The sequence below is a fragment of the Chelon labrosus genome (assembly GCF_963514085.1).
Source record: "Chelon labrosus genome assembly, chromosome: 18".
Taxonomy (NCBI): domain Eukaryota; kingdom Metazoa; phylum Chordata; class Actinopteri; order Mugiliformes; family Mugilidae; genus Chelon; species Chelon labrosus.
The window spans coordinates 19,259,180-19,282,782 of NC_140351.1; the positions used below are offsets into that span (position 1 = coordinate 19,259,180).

General features: G+C 41.9%; 1 protein-coding gene and 1 pseudogene across 2 annotated transcripts in view; both read left to right on the forward strand.

Annotated features, from left to right (window-relative positions):
• Positions 1–384: 384 nt before the first annotated feature.
• The window catches only part of LOC311503509 (gamma-aminobutyric acid receptor subunit rho-3-like), a gene marked incomplete at its 5' end in the record, with an annotated part of 28,675 nt that continues 5,456 nt past the window's right edge, over positions 385–23,603 (forward strand). Inside the window, 7 exons of the mRNA XM_084566268.1 lie at positions 385–521; positions 6,017–6,129; positions 19,447–19,514; positions 21,072–21,295; positions 21,880–21,962; positions 22,717–22,854; positions 23,176–23,328. Coding sequence (XP_084422394.1) covers positions 385–521; positions 6,017–6,129; positions 19,447–19,514; positions 21,072–21,295; positions 21,880–21,962; positions 22,717–22,854; positions 23,176–23,328 — 916 coding nt within the window. The remainder of the gene's footprint in view (positions 522–6,016; positions 6,130–19,446; positions 19,515–21,071; positions 21,296–21,879; positions 21,963–22,716; positions 22,855–23,175; positions 23,329–23,603) is intronic.
• On the forward strand, positions 14,171–16,018 carry LOC311503683 (enkurin-like; annotated as a pseudogene). The gene is made up of 4 exons: positions 14,171–14,386; positions 14,471–14,674; positions 14,822–14,963; positions 15,334–16,018. The product of its transcript is annotated as an enkurin-like (transcript).

Sequence of the window (23,603 nt, forward strand, 5' to 3'; positions counted from 1 at the left end):
TTTCACAAAACCACAGATAAAGCAGACAGGCAGCAGACAGAGAGAGAGAGAGCGGCGAATGGGCAAAGTGCAGGGACGGCAGAAGGTTTCTGGAGACCGTCACCGCTGGGATGCTCAGCTGGAGACTGAGCTGCGCAAACATGTGCTGCAGAGATACATGCAAGTGAGAGAACACTTCCAGAGTTCCCTCATGTATTCGCCTTGTGTGGAAGCCTTGCTGTGTGGCTGTGGAAACGTCCAGCTGCTGTGGGATGTCTGACCAAAACCACCGGCTTTAGTCAGCAGGACGCTTGGACTGCAGGGACCTGGAGGTGGAGCAGAGGGGGGGTCGCTGTGGACGGGATGCCAGAGCTGAGTCGGTTTTGGCAGGGAGACCTGTGAAAAATGAAGGTGGACGTGCTGACTTGCCTGGCTCTGGCTGCCGCCAGCTTCGTCGTCATGGTGACCGGTGGTCGGAGTTCAGGCCGCAGGAAGCACAAGGAGATCTTCATCGGAGAGAACAGCAAGTTCAAGTTTGGAGGGTGAGATGCACAGACACTGTTGCAGCTTTGTGTTGATACAGAAAGACTTTTGAGCAGATGACTCGAGCATCTTTCTGAAAAAGAGTTCCTGTTTGTTTACATTTTTCTGTCCATCAGTTTATGAATTTAGTTTGCTTCACCTGCTTTTATTCATGTTTTCAAGTTGGAAATTAAATTGGGAAAATGTGAAAAGTATATTGAGTTATTGCAAAGCTTTTACACTTGGCTGATTGAAGTTTAACTAAGACTGAATGTCACTTCTATCATGTTTTTACAGTGACTGACTGGTGCTCCTTTAATTACGTCTTCTTCATCTTTGGTTTAAAGGTTCGGACTAGAATATTAGCTCCACCAACTGTTGATTTAAATGAATGCGTCCTGATATCTTCACAGATATTGTAAGATTTTGTTCATAACAATGGAAGCAAGCTATCAGTCAGTCACACTGATAGCATCTGAGCAAATATTTTAACTTCTAGCATATACCATTAGCTTTCATTCATTTTGTAGCTATGTTAGACTGCTAGCACCAGACTGTTTTCGAACAGAAGTGGATCCTGACCGTAGACTATGAATTAAGATGGACTGCAGAACAGCTCCTCCAAAGTGAAACCAAAGCAAGTAGAGCTCCCCCTGGTGTCTGGCTGCAGTATAGGTCATAAGCTCCACCTCCTCCATGTTAGTGGATGAGACTTGAGCTAAACCAAAATACTAAAATACATACCAAATCTTTTTTTTTTTTTCAAGGATAGTTTCTGTCATTTTAGGTACTTAATGTAATACTGATGCATGTTTAAGTGTAATTTTTTTCTGATAAGTTTTGTTATAGTTAGTTATTATACGCTATAGAAACAGGATGTGACCTCGTGATGACTACCAGTTGCCATTCCGATTGCTCTGTAAAGTGGTCCGGTAAGACCGTGAGAGTAGTTCAGAATTTAATAAATATGTACTGTATATGATCCAAAATGACCTTGTAACTGGTGGAGGCAGAGCAGAGTGCAGTACCAATACAAGCGAGTGCAAAGTTGGCGCATGCAATATTTGTAAAATATTGCAGCACTGCTTGTTACGCAAAATTTTGTACAGACATGATACATGGCATTGACTTGGTCACACTCTTACCATTCCTCTAGTTCTACCGTTAGGCCCGATTTTTCATTTTGCAAATAAACTAGCCTGGAAGCCCAACTTCCCCGCCCACAAATTTGGAGTCTCCCTGTTGGGTACTGATTACGCTCTGGCAGTCAAATAATTTTGGCAGACCTTTTGAGATGCATTGAAGTTTTAAAATCCATATATACTAAATGTGAAAGTACTCAGTTAAGTACAAGTAACTTAGCATGCTAAAACACATAAGACAAAAGTTCCCATCCAGTTTTGGAGGTAGGAAGTAATTTTAAGAAACGTTATGGAGATGACTTTATTTAATCTACACCAGTTTTAAATGCAGAGCTTTATAATCGTATAGGGTTTTCATCACGGCAGAAACAGGAGAAATAGATTGGAACGTAAAATTTTTACATTCACTCCAATCCTTGGGGAAATTTATTTTCCATTTCTTGAGTATCTAATCTTGTTGAATTTCTTTCAACACTGCAGCATAAAACCAGTTATTTACATGTTTAAGTTGAGTTCACTGAGGTTCTGTCTTTTATTCAGAGTAATTTCATTGGGATCATTGACAGGAAGCATTACTCTCTACATAAGGGTAGGTAATCGATTTCAGTATGCCCGCGCTTTGTCAGCAAAGATTTCATGAAAATTAACAGAGGTTCCCATGGATTGACCTATTTCACTTCCCCGTTTCTAGTAAAAACCACAGATCTTTGCTCTAAAGATAATTTCAGTTCTGTTTCATTTAGTTAAAGATTACATGAGGATGTGTTTTAAAGTGACGTGATGCTTCTGAGGCCGAACATCCTCAGCTACCTGAAACGCCTAATCACGAGTGGAAGGGCTGTTAACATTTTATTGACCCTGCTATTTTTATTGCTCCCCAGATTCCTCATACATGTTTTATTTACAAGATAAAAGAGCCAGCTTTACAGAATAACTAATCACAGCCACAGATCTGGCAAGTTGTCAGACAAGCTGAGTTAGACTGAAGATGGCAGTTAGATGAGATTTCTATCAAAATATTCACTACAACACAACATTAAATTTACATTGTTATTTCCTTGAGTCAAAATGAAATCAAAACAGTTGCAAAGCATGACTAGCTATCGTAGACCATGACCTGTTGTATTTCAGCAATCAGCAATCTCGTCCCTGCAATAACAGTCTGCTTTTACTGCCTGTTAACTACACTGATAACTGAACTCTGGTTTCATTCTCAACGGAAACTGTTTGGAAAAGCCATATTTGCTTTTAGTTAGTCACACATGCTGCTGACAGCTGATGTGTGTGTTGCAACAGTCATAACCTTGTTCCATATGTCAAATGTCACAGCCCCGCCCGGATTGTTTGAATGACAGGTGATCACTGGGAAATGAAGTGCAGAAACAATGAGGAGATTAGAGTAGTTCAGCAAAGAATGACTCCAACAAATCTGTGGCTGTTAAAGGTTTGAAGGAACTTATTTTATGTCTTACCTGTAGTTCAAAAGATTATGTACATAACAGAACGCTTAAGACCAAGATCCTGAAACTGCTCTGCACTTCAACAGCTCTCTAAGGGCCTTGACACCGAACAGACAGTCTTTATCTTCATCTCATCTCACGATCACATCCACAAATATTTCCACATCTACATGATCATCCTAAACTGGAGACCAATTGATCACCATTATTCAGGAGAGACCTGCTCTATACAGCGGTTTGTAGCTCTCCGTAGCTTCCTAGCCTCCCAGCTAACAGTAGCTCTTCTGTTTCCCTTATGCTTTTGAATGATGATTACAGACTACTGCCGCATGTTGGTATGAAGAGGTATTTCCTCTCAGGTGCAGAACATGTGTACCAGCTGGGCGACATGCCATCACAATTGTTATTTTATCCAGCTAATAGTTCAAACCCTAACATTATTAAGATAATGTAAAGGTTGAGCAGCCATTGACGGCCTGCCGTAGGAAGACTCAGCTCATAGATAATTATGAACATGAGTCTGGTAACACTCTATTTGGATTTAATTTGGGGCGTGATTCAGCCAATACTACATCGCTGTTACTCTACTGTCCATCACCACACAAAGCCCACCCAAACAATTTGATTAGCCAACCAGATTTTTGCTGGAGCATAATAATTTCCCAATGGAGTGACTCCAACTTTCCCTAACAATAGGGAGGCACTTACACTGGTCTGGCTTCCGCACTATAGCCAACTGTCATGCTAAATGAAATTCAACAACAACAACAACAACAAAACTACAAAACTCTGAAACAGAAGCATCTGAAATTGTTGTTTGGTCAAGAAATTATACCATGACATGAATGACTGAGAGCCTTCATAGCCAGCTTGGAAGAATATCATAACAGTTGCCATTTATTAATAAGAGATGGCTTGATTGACAATAAAGCGATTTCTTTTAAATGTAAAAAAATGCAAATTAGCTGTTGTATTTGATCAAACTGTGTGCAGTTTAACATCCAGTATTGAGTTTAGTTAATTAAATTAGCCAAGGGTATGAGATTAGTGTTAAACGTGGTCTGTTTTGGGGCATTGTGGTGTGTGATTCAAGGTTAATTTAAGGGATTATGGAAATGGGATTTGGCCCAAATTATTTTGTGATCTCACAGCAACAGAGGGACAAGTGTGTCCGCTGCATGTTCACGCGTGCACCGCAAGTGTGTTTGTGTGTAATTACCTCTAAACACACACACAGACTCACACACACGCAGTGCAGCATGTATTACAGCCATGCACAGGCTCTAATTACATCTCGTTCATCCTCCGGTTAAATGTCAGTCACATATAGTGGCTCATAGTTTATGTGACTGCAGAATACGTTTATTTATGTTGTCTGAGGACAGCTCTAACCAAAAACACTCCATCATTCTCGACAAACTGCTGCATACTTTACATATTTTGGCTTCTTCTGCTGCTGCAAACGTATGTAATGTGACCAGAGGGTTGAGCGCGATGGTTCATTTTTCGTCTTTGTTTTTCAGGACACTTCAGTCATGTGGTTTGATTTTCATCACAGTTTGGAGGGGGTTTTATGTCCCCTGATTTATGTCTCTACATGCTGTTGTGCGACTGAAGTTACAAACTGAGGTCACGTGACAACAACGGAGCCGACTCGAAAAAAGAGAGAGAGAGAGTAATCTTGTAGTAGTTTTAAATTTAGGATAAAGAAATCCAAAATCCCTCAGAGCAATCCCAGATGTATAATACTGAGTGTATGTAAATAATATAACATTATAGAAACAGCAGCTTAAAATGTAAATTGAAAGTTTGCTTTCAGCTTGTGTGTCTTTGTAGTCAGTTGTAGTCAGTTTGTGTCGCTTTGTAGTCATTTTGTTTCTCTTTGTAGTGAGCTTGTGTGTCTTTGTAGTCAGCCTGTGTGTCTTTGTGTTCATTTTGTTTCTCTTTGTAGTCAGTTTGTCTCTTTGTGGTGAGCTTGTGTCTCCTTTTAGTCATTTTGAGTCTCTTTGTACTCAGTTTGTGTCTCTTTGTAGTCAGTTTGTGTCTCTTTGTAGTCATTTGCAGTCAGTTTGTGTCTCTTTGTAGTAATTTTGTTTCTCTTTGTAGTCAGCTAGGTGTCTTTGTAGTCATCTTATACCTCTTTGTAGACAGCTTGTGTGTCTTTGTAAAACAGTAAGTCTGTCGCTCTGTAGTTCACTCATTTGTGTCTCTTTAAAGTCAGTTTGCATCTCTTTGTAGTCATCCTGTGTCTCTTTGTAGTAAACGTGCTGCTTTGTAGTCCATTTGTGTCTTTTTGAAGTCAATCTGTGTCACTTTGTAGTCAGCTTGTATCCCTCTGTAGTCTCTATATCTCTTTGTTGTTACTGTGTGTATCTTTGTAATAATTGGTGTCTCTCTGTGCATTCTGTGTATCTTTTTGTAGACATTTTGTGTCTCCTGAAAGTAAAATCCCCAAAAAAACAAAAACACATATTTAGATGAAACGTGTGCATCTCTCTCTCTCTAATGTCTGTTATAATGTAGCGGTTTAGTTCTGCCTTTACTGTGAAGAATAAGGAAGAAATTAAATCTGGTCTGAAGTGCTTATGGCACACTCCCTGTGGCTGGCTTTGTCGGGCCTGCGGTTGCACAGAGGATTGTTTTGGAGCATAATGAAAATGCTCTGTGTGAGATGGTGCACGTGCATATGTGTTAGTTGTTCATGGAGCGGTGCCACGCCTTTGATTAGGGTTGTGGTTTTGCAGGTAGAAAGCGAGTTGCAGCGAGCGAGGGAGGGAGGGAGGGAGGGAGGGAGGGAAGGAAAGAGGGTGAGAGAGAAAGCCACAAATAGTGCTTTCACTAATCAAAACCTGCAATTACACCCTTAATATGACTAATCGCTCAACAAGCTGTGCATGTGTTTTGTCTCTGCAGGCGCATTGACTACAAACTGAAGAGGCAGGACAGTACCAAAACGCTGTTAATAAAAAGTGAACAACTGCTGAGAATCGAGGAGCACGACTTCGCTATGAGACCAGGCTTCGGAGGTTAGACAAGCACATACACACACACAAACTTGCATTTCTATCTTTGAAAGGCCTTTCCATTGACATAATTTATTCCCTAACCCTAACTCTCATCTCAGCTAAGTGCCTAACCTCAATCCTAACCATAAAACTCATCATAACCATTACCCTAAAACCAAGTCTTTAGTTTAACCCTTGAAAAGGGCCTCACAAGGTATTCCATGAAAAACTCAGCCCCGCAATAATAAGAAAAACAAAACCACAAACATAGGTAGTCAAACAGTCATAGTGAAACAAAGGCACTCCTCATTTCATCTCTGATCCCTGATGAGTTAATCCTCTCACTCACACATCATCTAACAGAGAAAAATCAGTCCTCGTCCCACGCTGATGATGCGTATGCATTGGTTTGATGATGTGATGATGGACACTGGGTCACTCAGACAACGGATGTGTCAATCCAAAATCACCGACACTGACCCAGATAACGCCATTGTGTGGCAGCACAAGTGTGTGTGTTTGTGTGTGAGCATTAATGCATTTGAAATGCAGTAGGACTCAGTGCGCTCGCTCTGATGTGATTGAGTGTCCCTGCGTGTGTTTGTGGAATATAATGAGTGCCCCAGTGTGTGTGTGTGCGCGCGCGCATGTGTGGGTTGTGTGAGTCGGGGGGATTCGTGTGCATTAATCTGGATTATATTCCAGGTCTGGAGCAGATGGATGGGTGGGAAACGCACTGACGTCTGCAATAAAGATCGCGTGTGTTGTATTAGACACAATAATTCATGGCAACCTAAATGCAAATTATGCAAAATGACACATGTTTCCATGAGAGGCAACTAAACACTCTTTAAGTGATGAATTGATACTAAGTTTTTTGCCTTTTTATTCATCACTTGACATTCTGTCTGTGACATTTACCTGACAACTTGAATTCTAGGTTATTTAACAGATTTATATTTATATTTAATATGAAATAAATTCACTTAATCTTGGCTAAAATAATCATTAATGTTGTGACACTTGTTTCAGAGCTCTTATTATTAGATTTTTCTTACTCTCTTACCTTCAATGCAGCGTTTTCACAAATTATACATTGTTTTACTGGGTATGTTTTTGAGGATTCATAATTGCTGTTGAGGTGAATGACACTCTAACCTGAACTTTACGTCTTCCTCTCCACATTTGAAACACGAATACATCCTCATGTCAGTGGTGGCTTTTCCAGCGTCATTGTTTTTAGCCAAGTGCTGTGAAGAGTGAATATTGTAGTTGGACATATCATCATTTTACTGATTGTTTTTGCCTAGCATGTTAATTATAAGTAGCTGTGGGCTGGTACTGGTCTGATTAGTCAAGTCAAATTAGAGGAATAGAATTATCAGAAGTCATTGTGCAGCATTTTTTTTTTACAGCTCCTGATAGTAGATGCAGAGATCATTTCACTGTATTTGTGGTCACAGTGATTGCAGCTCAAAGCTTAGAGAAAAACAGCCAAGAATGTTATGTGTAATGAATGAAAAATGAACAAAAAGCACCTCATATTGTTTATGGTTTTGTTATGTTTGGCCTTGTAAAATCCAACGATTGACTGATTGCCTTAATCTACGGTGGCGGAGAGAGCACAATGCACTGCAACTCGGGGAAGCACTTGCAAATAGACAAAACACAAGAAAACAAAGAAAATATCTTCATCTATTTGACAACTTACAATGCCAGCATACACAAAACTTTTGTCTGGGGACCTTAAAAAACGAATGCACCTGACAGGGACGGGCCTGTGTATTCGGGATTCGGGAGTTTCTGACGTTTAACATCTTAATTGTATGATTCCTTATAAGCCTTTTGCTTTTTATTACCTGGTCAGTTCAAGTAATATGACAACATACCCAATTTATTTGCAGATTGATGGCATTAATAATATATTCCGAGCCTTCAGCAATTATTGGGGTACCCTGGAAACCTTTCCGTTGTCCTTTGTACTGCTCCCTGTGATTTTCCATATTTGCTGTTGTTGTATTTTCATCACACGTGTTGTCAAACTGATGAAGACATTTTCCTAATTTACTTGTGTTCTGTCTATTTGTATGTGTCTTCTTAAGTTAGTTAAATTAGTTTGGACTTGAATGCATCCCAGATTTTTGCACTGTAAAATCTCTTCATGTGTCATATTAAATAATGATTAACTTATCTTAAGGTATTAACTTGGTTTGATCAGATACTTTGCCGCCTTTTAGAAGACTGAATGTAAATGAGGAAGCTATGCTGTTCGCTGTCTGAATGATCCCTTAGGATAAAGGAAGACTTAAAAGAAAGTACAGAAAGACACTTTTGACTGTTGGTCTGTGGTGTCCGCCCAATCCTTGAAGTTTTTATCGTCACTATTTGCACAATCACAAGAGGCTGCATGCCACGAAAATGTAAACATGGGTCTCTTGGACAATGCCGTCATTTTTCTGGGGTTGACGGTCTCTTCCTTTCATTCTTCCAGCGATCTGATGTGATCTTTCCTCTTCTTATTCACCTTGAAGAAGAGGGAGTTTCAGCTCCCTTGAGTTTTGATCCTGCACACTCGATCACACACCCTCAGCCTCTCTGTTGTCATCGTACTCCCCTCAGCCTCCTCACTCTATATGGTTGGTTGGCGTCTCTGTGGTCCTGCTGGTCTTTCAGGGTGGGGACAACAAAAGCACCACTGTCTGCCCCACTGCCCTGCGGCATTTCCACAGACTATAATTTTACATGGAAAGAAATTTCAGCATGTTGCTCCCTCAGATAAGCCTGAAGCTGTTTAGTGTTTATGCATGTCTGAGACCCATGAAGCCGAAGACTCAAAACCACCCCCTCCTCAGATGCCTCCTAACGCAGTCCAGAAATACTCTATGTGGCATTTCTTGTTATTTCTTATATGTGCTGAAGACTAGTAATGTTTCTATATTGAGGTCAACCTTTAAAGTAGCTCTATAAACTTAAATTAACCCTCCAAACTTTGCTGTGAATGTCACTTCAGGCCACCTCAGTCTTTCCACATGGGCATCACGCATCTTGATGCCAAATGCTCGTAACTGATTTACTAGCAAGGTCTGGTGTCCTGCCATATATTTGTACAGTTTGGCTGCAGTTCTTGTGACCTTGCTTTGCTGTCATAAATAGTATCAAAGGCAATAAAAAGCTGATGATCTATTGGGCCTTCAGAATCAATTAATCCATAAAAGTCCAAAACTTTAACTAATGACGCTATTCATCCCAAAGAATTTATTTAGTGTGCACCTAATTAGGATGGATTAGCATAGTGTTGAGTGTGATTTAAATTCAATAACTTGAGCTTATTTTAATTGAAATGCAGCTGTATTATTTATCTGTAAATGTTTGTTTACGACCACTTGACAACTGCACATGTCTTGCACTGGACAGCAGCCATACTCATGATTAGCCTCTGTTCTGGAGAGTCTTTGTTGACTGCTTGTTTGAAAGTCAACAGATGAGGACACCACAACGAATTCCAGGCTCTGACCACCAACCAACAACCAGAAGAAACTCACTGTCTCATTGTTTTGAGGTCTAGAAGACAGCGGATCTTCTCTGTTGAGATGCTCATGCATCATAGTCATGCTGCTGTAGTAGGCTGTTAGCTGTTCTAATCAGAGTATGAGTCTGGCAACTCGCAATTTGAATTTCGTCATGTAAAATATAGCTCTGCATGCAACTGGACAGTCCTACCACCAATCCGAGCAATGTGACATTAAGACATCCTTGACCAGTGTTAACTTCTGCCTGCTTATCCTCCATTTTTCACTACAGTTGCGATAGAGGACTATGAACAGCTTGTTTCTCCGACGGCAGCCATTTTGTCAACACCACCACGCTCAGATGACGAGTATAACTATGTTGCTGTTACTGTTCTGTCCATCACCGCATAAAGCCCATCCCTCCAAATGATTTGACTGGCCCGACAGATCTTTGCCTGATCATAATCATTTCCCAGCGAAGAGAGGTTCCAGACCAACTTTCCACTACAAACTAATGTGTAGGTGAGGAAGTTGGTGTGGAAGGCCTGGAAGGCTACGAATACATACTGTATATACACTCATCAGGCATAACATTATGACCACTGACAATTTAATTAAATAACACTGACCATCCAATGTTCTTCTGGGAAACGTTTGGACCTGGCACACGTGTGGACATGTACCACCCACCTAGACCAGACCAGGCACCCCCACCCCATAGCAATGATTTGGTTTACGGAACAACTCAAAAAACATGAAGAATAGCACAAGGTGTTGACCTGGTCTCTAAATACACCAGATCCCAAACTGATCAAGTATGTGTGGGATGATCCACAGAGGCCCCTCCCCTCAACCCATAGGACCCAAGGGCCCCACTAACAACATTCTGTTGCCAGACACCACAGGACACCCTCAGAAGGCCCATGTCCATTCTCTAAAGAGTCACAACTGTTTTGGAGGCACAAGGGAGACCTTCCCAATATTAGGAAGGTGGTCATAATGTTATGCCTGATCAGTGTACATATATGCTTGATGCCACTATAGTTTGTTCTGACTCTGCTGCAGGAAGTGGATAATCATTCTTAATCCTCCATACAGCTGACAGTGTGTGAGTCACGGAACAAACCATGAGAAAATGAGATGTGGACAGTGATTCAGAGGAAAAACACATCCTAAGTGTACACTGAGGTTTTCTGAAAGGTTAGCTGTGATGTAAAGCACATAAGACCCGCTGTGTGTGTGCCTAAAACCTTTTTAAAATAGGTATTTTAAAGGTTATATAAATAATCTGCAATCTGCTGTGTGCTGAGCTTTCATTACATTAGATATGCCAGCGTCACACATGGCTGCACCGAGTCCATATGGATTCTGTAGCCTGTTGTTTGTGTACGAAAGCCTTCCAGAGAATCACCTCTTAATCTCCCTCCACCTCTCACCTTGTCTTCCTTTGATTGGTGGCGATGGCAACTCCACAGAGACATCCTGCAGCCTTAAAGCTGCATTATGCTGGTTTTGACTGCATGAATTGATCCATCTGCTGCGTTGTGTTCAGGGATTAACACAATTTATTCTAAAACGCAGAGTGCACAGACATTTTGGGGCAAAGAAGTGTGACCTTAAAGCGGCCCCGGGCAGATATCACGTGTTATTAATGTAAGTCTACAGACTGAGATGCTGTAGATTTACCCAAATAAAAGCTGGATTTAGTGACCAGCAAGACAATATGTGCAACATGGAGACCTTTAGACGCATATTCTCTAAGATATTCTACGTTTTAAGTGCATATCTTTGTCTTGCTGCAGGCACAAAATCCAGGTTGTCAATCACAACACAAGCCTCACTAATGACATTACTTAACACCACAGGAAAAAAAATGCCTTAGGCCGTTTTTGTGAGCAGGAACATTCACAAACTACTTTTCTTCCTGTTTCTTGGTTTGAAGCAGAACTATAGGATAGTAGTTTATGAATCCAAGGCAGCAGAAGTGCAGAAAGTCTTTGCAATAGCCGTTCATGGGAGCTGTTTAGAAAAAGAAACATGCTGCTGTGATGTTTCCTGCAGCTGCTGGTGGTTCCTCGTGGTGTGATGGAGATCGGTGACAGCAAAGGAGCTGCATCCTGGCTACTGTTTACAGTTTCTGTTGGGAAAATGCATACAACACAGGAAGCTAAGATACATGTGCCATTTCTCGTAAATCAGATCATGATGGTATGTGGAGTCACACAGAAAATCTCAGTGCATCTACAAAGGTTAGCACTCTCAGTTCACCAAAGTCCACCAAAGCGTAAAGAGATCAGACCAATTCTTACAGCTGCGTGGCTATCATGGAGACATGGCTTTGTGTAATGTTAAAGATGTGGCTGTGATGTTAACTGCAGTCATCCATTTGTAGTTTCTTTCCACTCAAACTGACCTGTAGATTGTGATGACATACTTACTAAATAAACAAGGGGAAACAATTGGGAGTCTGTGTGTAGTATAGAACGTATTTGGAGTCATATGTTCATGGCCATGGCAAACCAAGGTCGGCCATTTTGGCACCAGTCTGATCACCATCGGTTCAGTTGTTTCAGTCGAATCAGTGCGTTGAATCGGCAGTGAAAAGAGTCAGTGACAGAAATCCCTCTGATTGGCTGATCAGATTAGAGAACCAGAGGACGAGAAGAGAAACAGAAGTACTGACAGTAAAGACAACAACAAAGTCCATGAAGGCACATAGCTTCACATGTTTCATCTTGAACTTATCTGAGGACTCGAATCTACAAATATTTCCACAACAACGCGACCTTCTAGAATAAAGTGTATGATTCAGTAGAGGCCAGATATGCACGTCAGTTTGTAGCTTTTCCTGCCAGCGTTGTCTGTTAGACTGCATAAAGATGGGCGCCAGAACAGTTCCTCAAAAGTGAAGCCAAAGCAAGTAGAGCTCCCCCTGGTGACTGGCTGCAGTATAGGTCATAAGCTCCTCCCCCTCCATGTTAGTGGAAGGGCCTTGGGTCGAACTAAAACACTAAAATACATGTCAAATAATTTTTTTTCAAGGAAGGTTTCAGTCATTTTAGGTAGTTAATATAATGCTAATTCATACTCAAGCGTCCATTTTTCTGTTTCGTTTTAGTTATTTGATACAACAGAAACAGGATGGGACATCATGATGACTACCAGTTGCCATGCCAACCGCTCCGTGAAGTGGTTCTGTGGTGCTGTGAGAATTGGGGAAAAAATAAAAAAAAAGTAGTGTATAATCCAAAATTTCTGGCGGAGCTGTGGGTAATCGATAATGAGGCTCCATGTGGCTCCACTCTCAGACCGTACTGCGCAGGGCCAAACTCCCAAGATGTCGCGACCCGTATCCCGGGGAAAGTAGCGTAAGTTTGGCCAGTGCAAGGAAGTGGGGATGTATTATCCAGAGTGCAGCGGTAGAGCAGAGTGCAGTATTAATTAATAGAAAATGCAGAGTCTGGCGGGTCATCAATAATGTGGCTCAATAACACTCCACTCTCGAACTGTACTGCAGAGACTCTGGCTCCAAACTCCCAAGATGGCACCATCTGTATCCCCCGCGTCAGTTTGGGAAATGCAAGGAAGTGGGGACACGTTGTCCATATTTATATACAGGCTATGGTGTTGCCGGATACAGCTGATGGTTTCCAGCGCTAAGGCTTTTCAAAACTGCTCCAGAAAAAACACTCAGTGTGCTTACACTTATGTAGTCAAAGCATAGAAATTATCCAGCAACCACCACAACTACTCACATCTGGCTGCTACAGAGCTTTTTGAAGACGTCATAGTCCACTGATAGGCAGATGAGTGCTACTGCTTTTGTTCCAAATCCGCATTAAAAAGTAATTAGGAAAACCACCGAAATTATCTTAATCAGCCCAAATTTTGATCACCTGCCCAACTCCACACTTCTAAACTGCCCAATCTGGCAACACTGCTTCCTGTAACATAGGCTCTTTTTAGATACGCCAGAGAGACATAATAACGCATTTTACGACCGTACAAGAATGCAACATTTGCTCTCTGGTTGCCTGGCAACTTGTCTGCATTTTGGTTGTCATAGTAATTTTTAAATAATGCGGGCTCAGTCAGTGTACTTCATTTAACATTATTGTGTACCTATAGGTGTCCATTAAATCGTATAGTCCGTAATTTGTTTGAGGTTGCTGAAGATGTCTGAGGTTAATTACCCACCAGAAAGCGTCTACAATTGGATTCCAAAGAAAGAGGATGAAACTCAAAAAGCGCCACGGTAAGTTATTCTACGTTTTCTTAGCTAGCTAGATAACTTAGTTAGCTTAAGAGATCAGCTGGCGAAGTCAACAAAAGACGATCTCTTTTGGGTTTAACTAAAGTACTTCTAGCCTTATAATTTCTGTATAACCTTAAAGCAATTAGTCAAGAAATTATTATTAGTAACTATGATTTACTGGCCTATTTTAAAATTACTGCGAGTTAGAGCTAACTAATAAGTAGAAGTTTAACTGTGACTGACTGATATCATTTTAATTCACTATGAAAGTAAAAACTAAGTAATAACTTTGTCTCCTTTCTGTTTTGTTTTATGCACAAACCTCTGAGAAGATGTTTAAATGGTGTGATTGTTTGGTTTTTCTCAAGGTATGTGTCGAAGTTCAGGCCAGCTGTCGTCCTTGAGAACAAGTCAGGCAAAGATGAGTTGAGAACTATTGGGCCAGCGAAAGTAGAGGTGCCATCTCCAGATAAATACCTCAAGAGGCGTCCAAAAGAGCCCAAATTGCCTGACAGTGAGTTCTTATATTAGACTGTTTTATCTGCATGTGGCTTTTTGTTTGAGTAAGTTTCTTTATATTTCCGTCTTCTTCATTCAGAAACACAGCACTCAAAAGACACCCGTTGCACTGTGAGGAAACCACCGGTTCCTGCAAGGACTGGCGACTAACACCAAGAGGGACATTGTAAAGACGGCTGTAGCAGTGCCGAGGAAGCCACAGCCTGCAAGTGTGGACTCCCACAAGGGACACAAGCAGCTCCTTGAAAACTCAGGACTTGTCCCCAAATACATAATGAAAAAGGTATTTCCTATAGTACTGCTCGTAATATTTTTTCTAACAGCCTCGAGTGCTAAAAAAAGTCATATATGAAAACACAGAATACGTTCATGTTTATATTTAGTGATAAAATTATATACTTTGGTGCCTGATTCCTTTTCCGGCCTGCAGGATTATGGTCAAGTACCTGAGTACCTGCCGCAGCGCATTGAAGAAGAACGGAGGGCTTGAGTTGAACAACTCAGTTAAAGAACAGCAGGAGCAGGGAGCCACGAAATGCCTGTCGGACGAGGAGCGACATGCCATCCTGGAGGTACTCAAACACATGGCTGCACAATGGCAGCTCTTTCCCTAAAAACAGCAACAGGGCATTGTACAGACATCTGACTGACTGGCAGAGGACAGGACATGAATTTGATGATTTCATGTATTTAACATTTTTAGGAAAAACACTTCTTTACATAGTTTCTGGTCAGTATTTATACTAGTTTAAAAAGAGGCTTTTATAGGACCAATAGAAATATTTCTGACCCACGCTGGAGAATTAGCTCTTTAGCACTCCTCTACTGTTGACAACACCTCTGACTAATGTCTGTTTACTATACAACAGCCTTGAATCCTGACAGTTGAATTATCGCCCTGCCTGTCTTGTGACATTGATGGGTTTCCTTCCTTGAATCCAGGGCTTGAAGAGGAACTTGGATAAGCTGCTTCGTGAGTATCACGGCCTCCCTCTTGTCATCTACACACTGGCAAGGAAAGCCCAGAAGGAGCGGCTTGAAGAAGAAATCAAGCAGCTGGAGAAGGACATTGACCTATTTGAGAGATTCAAAACCATTTACGTAGCTAATGATAATTGATAAAATAAATAATTTTCTATTATTACTGTTTTTCTGGGATCTGTGAAGCTGAACCATAAGTTTTAGTTTTTCATTGTACATCAGATCACATACCCTGCACTTCAGCTTGAAATCACAGGCATGCAAATAAATTAAATAATTTAGGCTTACATTTGTCACAATTATCTTCATATAATCATATAAGCCCAAACAAAATATATATATTTTTAAAGGTTCTAGCAGAATAATCTAGACTGAATTGACCAGATGTCCTGCATGAGCATCTGGTTCATTTTTAATAATAAATTGAGGATTATTGGGTTGTTGTTTTTAAACCCTGTTCAACCTAGTAGAAGAAGTACACAGGAAGCGCATCATCGACTTTCCTTCTCTAGTCCGATGGTCTAGTCATGTCCGATCATGTCACGTCTTTTACGTCTTGTCATCCGTGGAGGTTAAAAAAGTAACGAGCCTGTTTTTCCAATGTAAGGAGTAGAAAGCACAGATATTTGTGTACAAATGTAAGAAGTAAAAGTAAAAAGTCGTCAGAAAAAGAAATACTCAAAGTACAGATACCTGAAAAATCTACTTAAGTACAGTAACGAAGTATTTGTACTTCGTTACTTCCCACCTCTGCCCCTTTTGAATGATGCATACAGCCTACTGCCACCTGCTGGTATATAAAGAGGTATTTCCTCTTAGGTGCTGAACATATGTACCATCTGATCATTGGCTGTAGTCTTTGTGGTGTGTTCAAGTGTAACATTTTGGTCCAGACACAGGCGACGTGTGGCGATACAAAGTTTGGCCTTCATTCCGGTCTGGTGTGTCTGTACCTCATCTTATTTTATTAAGTAAAACAATGGTAGTTCAAGATAATGCATGTTTTCAAATCATCCAGACCCTGTGAGCTGGGTGAGTGTGTATAAACACAGGCACACTCCCTGGTTTGTGACCTGCGTCTGGACGTGGTCTACTGGGTCACATTCCTGTTCTCACCATCAAGGTCAGCGAGGATTTTTGTGTGTTCTGTGTGTGCGCCTGCATGTAAAGAGTGTGATTTTCCTCGAATGTTAGCGGTCCAGCAGCTCGACAAACACTTTATTTAATGAAGTGCGTCTGACAGCCAGGAACATAAAGCTTCTGCTGCAGCACGGCTTTGTCCCTGAGTGACTTGTAAAAAGCACCAACAGTGCAGACTCAACATTCAGCGTTGCCCAGACAACCGCTGCTGTTGGTGGGAAAAACCTGAAACAGAAGGTCACTCACTTTCTGTTCTCTTTACTGCTACACTTAAGAGTATGTTAAAGGCCCGTGGTAGGTGTTTGATAGATAGACATGTGTGAAAGGAGCCCAGTCTTTAGCTGGACATGCTTTGAAGCTCTGAGATTCTGCTCCTTGTTGACGTGATTCATCACTTTCTCTCAGCAGAAACTGTGATTCCCCACACTTCAATGTGTAGTTTTGAGCTGATTTGCACTGAAATCCCCAGTTCCAGCTCACTGAGTGAAGGTGAAAGCTCAGACCTGGGAATCTCAGAGGAAATGGAAAGGTTTTTCAGTTTGTGGCAGTTGTAAAAGCACTATCTATGCTTGTGGTCGAAGCAGGAATGAACTAATTTGTGTTGTTCAGGATGCAGCCGTGGATATATCCTAAAATTAGCCGAGCAGATTTAAAGAGAAGAACAGGACCACGAAACTAAAGTTGGTTATGGGAAAGACAAATGTCCGTCTCAAACTCTGTCTGGTCATGATTGCTGTTTGGAAGCAGAGCAGCAAACCATAGCTGTGATTGGGTGGGGATTTGCTGCTGTTTAGCTATTTCTGTTCTGTTTGTGTGCACAAATCAGGTTGTTCAGGTTTAGTGGTTAAACAAGCGTAATCTGCTAATGAGGCGGATGGAGGAGGGGGAGTGCTGAAGACAGATGTTGATGGCTGCGGTGAAGCTGGTAGCAACAAGACAAAATGGACAGATGATGGGATTAACAAAATAGACGTAATAAACTGAACGCTGATCCTGGTTTTCAGGTTATTTTTGTAGCAATATTCTTCCAAAAATTAGACATATTTGCATGTTTCACAAAGATTTCCTCATATTAATGTAGAAAACGCTTCTGAAACAGCATGTATGTCGTCCTAGGACACTGAAACGCCGACAGTGGATTGTTTGCTGGTGCCAGGCTGAACGTCTGTGGCTCTAGTTTTACCAGTGTGTCCAGCACCGTGGAGAGATTTGATTAAACGAGAGCACAAGAAGACAAACAAGTGATGAAAGTGAACTAAACAAAGTTCAGAGGGGACACACATAGAAAACTTATCTTGTTCTTCATTTTCATCTCATCTGAACATTCAAATCCACTAAAATGTTCACAACAGTGAATGAATGAATAGATCAACTGATCCGCATTATTTGGGAGATGCCAGCTCTGTTTGTAGCTCTTCCTGGCTTCCCAGCCTCCCAGCTAATAGAAGCTCTTCCTGTTTCCTGTTTTAAATGTTAAATATAGACTACTGCCATCTACTGGTATGAAGATTTATTTCCTTTCATGCATGTGCAGAATGTGTGTACCAGCTTGTCCAGGGGTTTAAAACTCATTTTACTACAGAGCATAGACTGTAAATAAAGATGGACAACAGAACAGCTCCTCTAAAGTGAAGCTAAAGCCAGTAGAGCTCCCCCTAGTGATTGGCAGCAGCATAGGTCATAAGCGCCACCTCTTCCATGTTAGTGGATGGGACTTGGGCCAAACTAAAACACTAAAATATGCGTCAAATCATTTTTTTTTTCCAAGATGATTTCTGTCATTTTTAGTATAATAATGATGCATACTTAGGTGTCCATTTTTCCAAGTTTTGTTTTAGTTAGTTATTTGATACAATAGAAACAGGATGTGACATCATGATGACTACAAGTTGCCATGTGAAGCGGTCCCGTAGAACTGAGAGCGCAGCATCAATCAAACGGAAACGCGAGTGAGTCTGGCGGAGGTGTGGGTGGGTAATCGATAATGCGGCTCCGCATGGCTCCACTCTCAGACCATACTGCACAGGTCCATAACTCCAAACTCCAAAGATGCCGCGATCCGTATCCCGGGGAAAGTAGCGTTAGTTTGGCCATGTGCAAGGAACTGGGGATGTATTATCCATATTTATATACCGTCTATGCTTCCGAGGCTACATACAGCCCAGTTTGATTTAAAGCAGGCTGGACCAGTAACATAATAGCATAGTAACCTTTAATAATGTAAACTCCAGATTTCCCCTTTGTTTTAGTGCAAAGAAGTACAAGTACCTTGTGAAAATTTTTACATTTAATGAGCTATCCTTTTTCTAAAGCAAAATAAGTGTAATTTCAGCACATTGCCTCCATCTGCTGTTTAGTTCTGGGTGTTGTGTTCTGTCCTCTACTCATACTTCAAACAGTGGGCAAATCAAGAATAGAAGTTACTTTTATTACACTTATTTACAGTTAATGTCTTCTGCATAATTTTCGCACGTTGCAAATTCATGTTGTGGGCCATATTGCACCCTCTAGTGGGCCAGTTTTGGCCCGTGGGCCATATGTTTGACACCCCTGAGCTAGTCACTGGCTTCAGACTTTGTGGTGTGTTCAAGAGCAACTTTTTGGTCCAGTCACAGGAAACCTGAAGGGACATAACAGTAACAGTTACTGCTGGTAGTTCTTTGATGATGGTCTGGTGTGTCTGTTCCTTAATATCAAAATGAAGTCCTCACTGAATGTGGGTTTCTTTCCTTTTCTCTTCTCACTTATTATTTGTGAAGGAGACTATGTTGTGTGTTTTACGTTTTGCAGGCATTTAGTTTCGTGAGCTGCCTTTTTTCAGCTCTGGTATGTTCAACTTTAAGCTGTTCCCGTCGGCTCAGATACTAGCACTGATTTATGAGTTCAGACTCGCTGACTTCAAAACTAATGACGTTCCATCGTTCATCGTTTCAGGTGCAGCCATCCCTGTAGGCATCGACGTGCAGGTGGAGAGCATCGATAGCATCTCAGAGGTCAACATGGTGAGGAGTCACTGCTTCACTCCAGTATTCAGGCTTTGACTTCAGGTCAAACTCAGTCAGCTTTGACAACTGCAACTGGAACCCCCCACGTCCTCTGCATGTGGGGGGTTCATGTGTAAAACAAGCTGCTGAGTAAATAAAACTAAAGAATAAAATCATGATCTCTTGTAAAACCATTTATGTGAAACAATTTAGTTTCTGTTGTTTCAAAAGTAATAAAAATATCTCCTAGTCTTATAAAACATTTAAATCATTCATAAATATTTTTTGTATTTATCGTCTAATTTTTTACCATAAAAAAAATCAGTTACTGTCATAGAAACACTGTTTTCACACTGAGTAAATTCCTATAAAATGTTACTTTAATGTTCAAATATCAACTTTTAGGTTATTTCTTCCCTGTCCTATGTTTTCAGACTAATGGAGTTATACTTTTGCGCTGATTAAACCCTTAAAAGATAAATGTGTGCTGCATTTTAAGGCCTAACAACTGACTTAGAGTTTAAATTAAATTAATTTAAATATATGTATATATAGAAAGATAACTGCTGTCAATTTTGTGTGACAGAATTATTACATTTAGAAAGTTGTGATCCTTCACTTGTTTTGCCCAAGTGTTATCATACACCGATCAGCCATAACATTATGACAGATGAATGTCAAAGTTAATCACACTGATTGGCAACTGTTGCAGACCGTATAAAAATGATTGCGGCTGGTCAAAGGTGTTAACCTCTAAATCTGATCCATATAGGGGCATCACCTCTGAACTTACAGCAGGACTTAAAGGATATGCTGCTAATGTCTTGATGCCTTGACGTGTTGGGGCTGTTTTGTTGGCAAAAGGAGGGACCTGCTCAAGATCAGAGTAGGTTATCGCTGATGGGTCCATAACGTTTAAACAAATGTGAGAATAAACAGGACTTCAGAGGGTTGTACAGCTCTTGTAGTGACACGTCTTTAAGGCAAACAGACAGACATGTGAATCAAGGCAGCACTGACGTCACCTCCTGTCTTCTCTTTGTCTGGCTTGTGACCCCTCGAGTGGTCTGCTTTGAACTCAGCTCCACTCTTACTAACAGTCCCTACCATCTGCACAGATAAACGGTGGAGGGGGAAGGTGTTGTCATGGCACCCTGAACTGGAACGGTGAACATCCGCATGTGGTCCGTTTCCCCACTTCAGACTGAAGTAAAGTCTTTATCCAAACTGCAGGAAAACTGCAGTCTGACACCAGAGTATTGACCAGTACTCCATCTAGGAGAATTAAAGAATACATTCATAAAAAAAAAACTCTCAAATCTCCAAAAGCAAGTCACAGACATGCCTTCAGAAAATGGAATGGAAATGAAAATGTAAGACAAATGTGTTTGTGTGTGTATAAAGTTAACTTCATTTCATGTAGCTCTTGGAAAGCAGAGTACACACAAAGAAATGAAACTATAGTCCCTATAGACATAAGTGATTAAGAGCTTGATAAATAACTAACTATGGTTCTGGTGCAAGCTTGTGCATTAACGTGACAGACATCCCGTTGTGGTTTTGTTTGTCCTGCAGGACTTCACCATGACTCTGTACCTGCGTCACTACTGGAAGGACGAGCGGCTGTCGTTTCCGTCCCGAAACAACCAGAGCAGGACGTTCGACTCTCGGCTGGTGAAGAAGATCTGGGTCCCCGACGTCTTCTTCGTGCACTCCAAGCGCTCCTTCATCCACGACACCACCATGGAGAACATCATGCTGCGAGTGTACCCTGACGGAAACATCCTCTACAGCGTCAGGTACAGGGCAGGTGTGGGTGGAGACACCCAAGGGTCGACTGTGGAGAAATAATCAACTGATCGAGACCACCCAGTACTAGTACTTAAATAAAAATACTCTGTTACAAGGTAGTCCTGCTTTGAAAATGTGAAAACTGAGATGGCTCATAGATTATTAGATTAGACTCATAGAAATTCAAAGGGAAAAGCATCAAAATTTGACATTTTAGAAGCTGCAACCAAGAAATGATTCATGTTTTTTGCTGAAAACTTATTGTCTTGCCTTTTTGTAAATTAAAATGTACCTCCTGTTAGGATTCTGGCTGTGTGTTTGGCCTTGTCGTCATCCTTTTAGGGTGAATTCGTGTCTGATCAGAAGGGTTCATTCGTTGTGGGATAATTAAGAATCTAAGCATCTTACATTTTTGCTCTGTACTTCATGCGTTGACTGAAAGCTGTCAGGAACTGAAAGGCTCTGCAGTTTTATCCACTGCTTTGCTCCTCTGGGTGAAATGTTATACTCAGGTTTCCTTGGTAACTGCAGTAGAGGTACAGGACCCGACTAGAGTTGTCTCTGTGTGTGTGTGTGTTTGTGTGTGTCTCAGGGTCACGGTGACGGCTCTCTGCTCGATGGACTTCAGCAGCTTCCCTCTGGACACACAGAACTGCTCGCTGGAGCTGGAGAGCTGTGAGACGCACACACAAAACTCAGCTCCACGTTCTCAGACGATAAAACACAAGAGTGATGACTGACAACTACCAACAATCTCTCCCTCTCTCTGTCTCTCCCTCCTCCTGAATATCACCCATTCTGTTTCTGTCTCTCATTCCCTTTCTCTCTCCCTTCATCTGTCTCTCCCTGTTTCTCTCTCCCTCCTTCTATCTTTCCCTTCTGTTTTCAATCTCTCTCTCCCTCCTGCTGTCTCCTGCTCCTCCTGCCTCTGTTTCATTCTCTCTCCCTTCTTTCTCTCCTCCTTATTCTTCCCTCCTCCTGTCTCTCCCTCCTCTCATCTCTCCCACCTCCTTTCTCCCCTTCCATCTGCCTCTCCCTCCTCTCGTCTCTCCCTCCTTTCATCTCTCCCTTTCTGTCTCTCCCTCCTCTCATCTCTCCCGCCTCCTGTCTCCCCCTCCATCTGCCTCTCCCTCCTCTTGTCTCTCCCTCCTCTCATCTCTCTCACCTGCTTTCTCCCCCTCCATCTGTCTCTCCCTCCTCTCATCTCTCCCTCTTTCTGTCTCTCCCGCCTCCTGTCTCCCCCTCCATCTGCCTCTCCCTCCTCTCATTTCTCCCTCTTTCTGTGTCTCCCTCCTCGTGTCACTCCCTCCTCTCGTCTCTCCCGCCTCCTGTCTCCCCTCTTCCTGTCTCTCCCTCCTCCTGTCTCTCCCTCCTCTCGTCTCTCCTGCCTCCTGTCTCCCCCTCCTCTCGTCTCTCCCTCCTCCTGTAGATGCCTATAATGAGAACGACCTGATGCTCTACTGGAAGAACGGGAACGACTCTCTGAGGACGGATGAGATTGTCTTGTCTCAGTTCTTCATTGAACATTTCCACGCCTCCAGTGGCCTGGCTTTCTACAGCAGCACCGGTGTGTGTGTGTGTACATGTATTCCTCATACAGGGTATTTCATAACCATATTCAGTATCCAAAAGTATGTGGACATAATCTTGTGCACGTTTGATCTGTGACCGGGGATCCCTTCATAAGTAAAGGCATTTCCCAGACTTGATTGTCCGGCACTGAGTTCTGAAACCTTTTTCAAAGCTAAAACACTCATCGAATAACCCAACATCAGCATCCAGTGACCTCACTAAGACTCTTATGCCTGCCATATTTAAACATTTGTTGGAGAGACTGAAACCAAATGAGAGGAGACACGTCCATCACCAGTCTGTCTTTCTTTGTCAGGCTGGTACAATCGTCTCTTCATCAACTTCATCCTGCGGCGGCACATCTTCTTCTTCATGCTGCAGACGTACTTTCCCACCATGCTGATGGTCGTCCTCTCCTGGGTCTCCTTCTGGATCGACAGGAGGGCGGTTCCTGCCCGAGTGTCTCTGGGTACACACACGCACACAAGACTAGTGTTTACCATGACCACAGGATTACAGCACACTCTGAATATATCCGTCCCTTAGTATGAGTAAGGTTTTAACAATGATGACGTCTGTTCACCACTCTGGTCCAGACTGAAATATCTTGACTACCATTCGATGGATTATTATGAAATAGATGGATCCTAATGGCCCTGCGATAGACTGGCGACCTGTCCAGGGTGTACCCTGCCTCTCGCCCAGCTGGGATAGGCTCCAGCCCCCCAGCCCCCCGTGACCCTT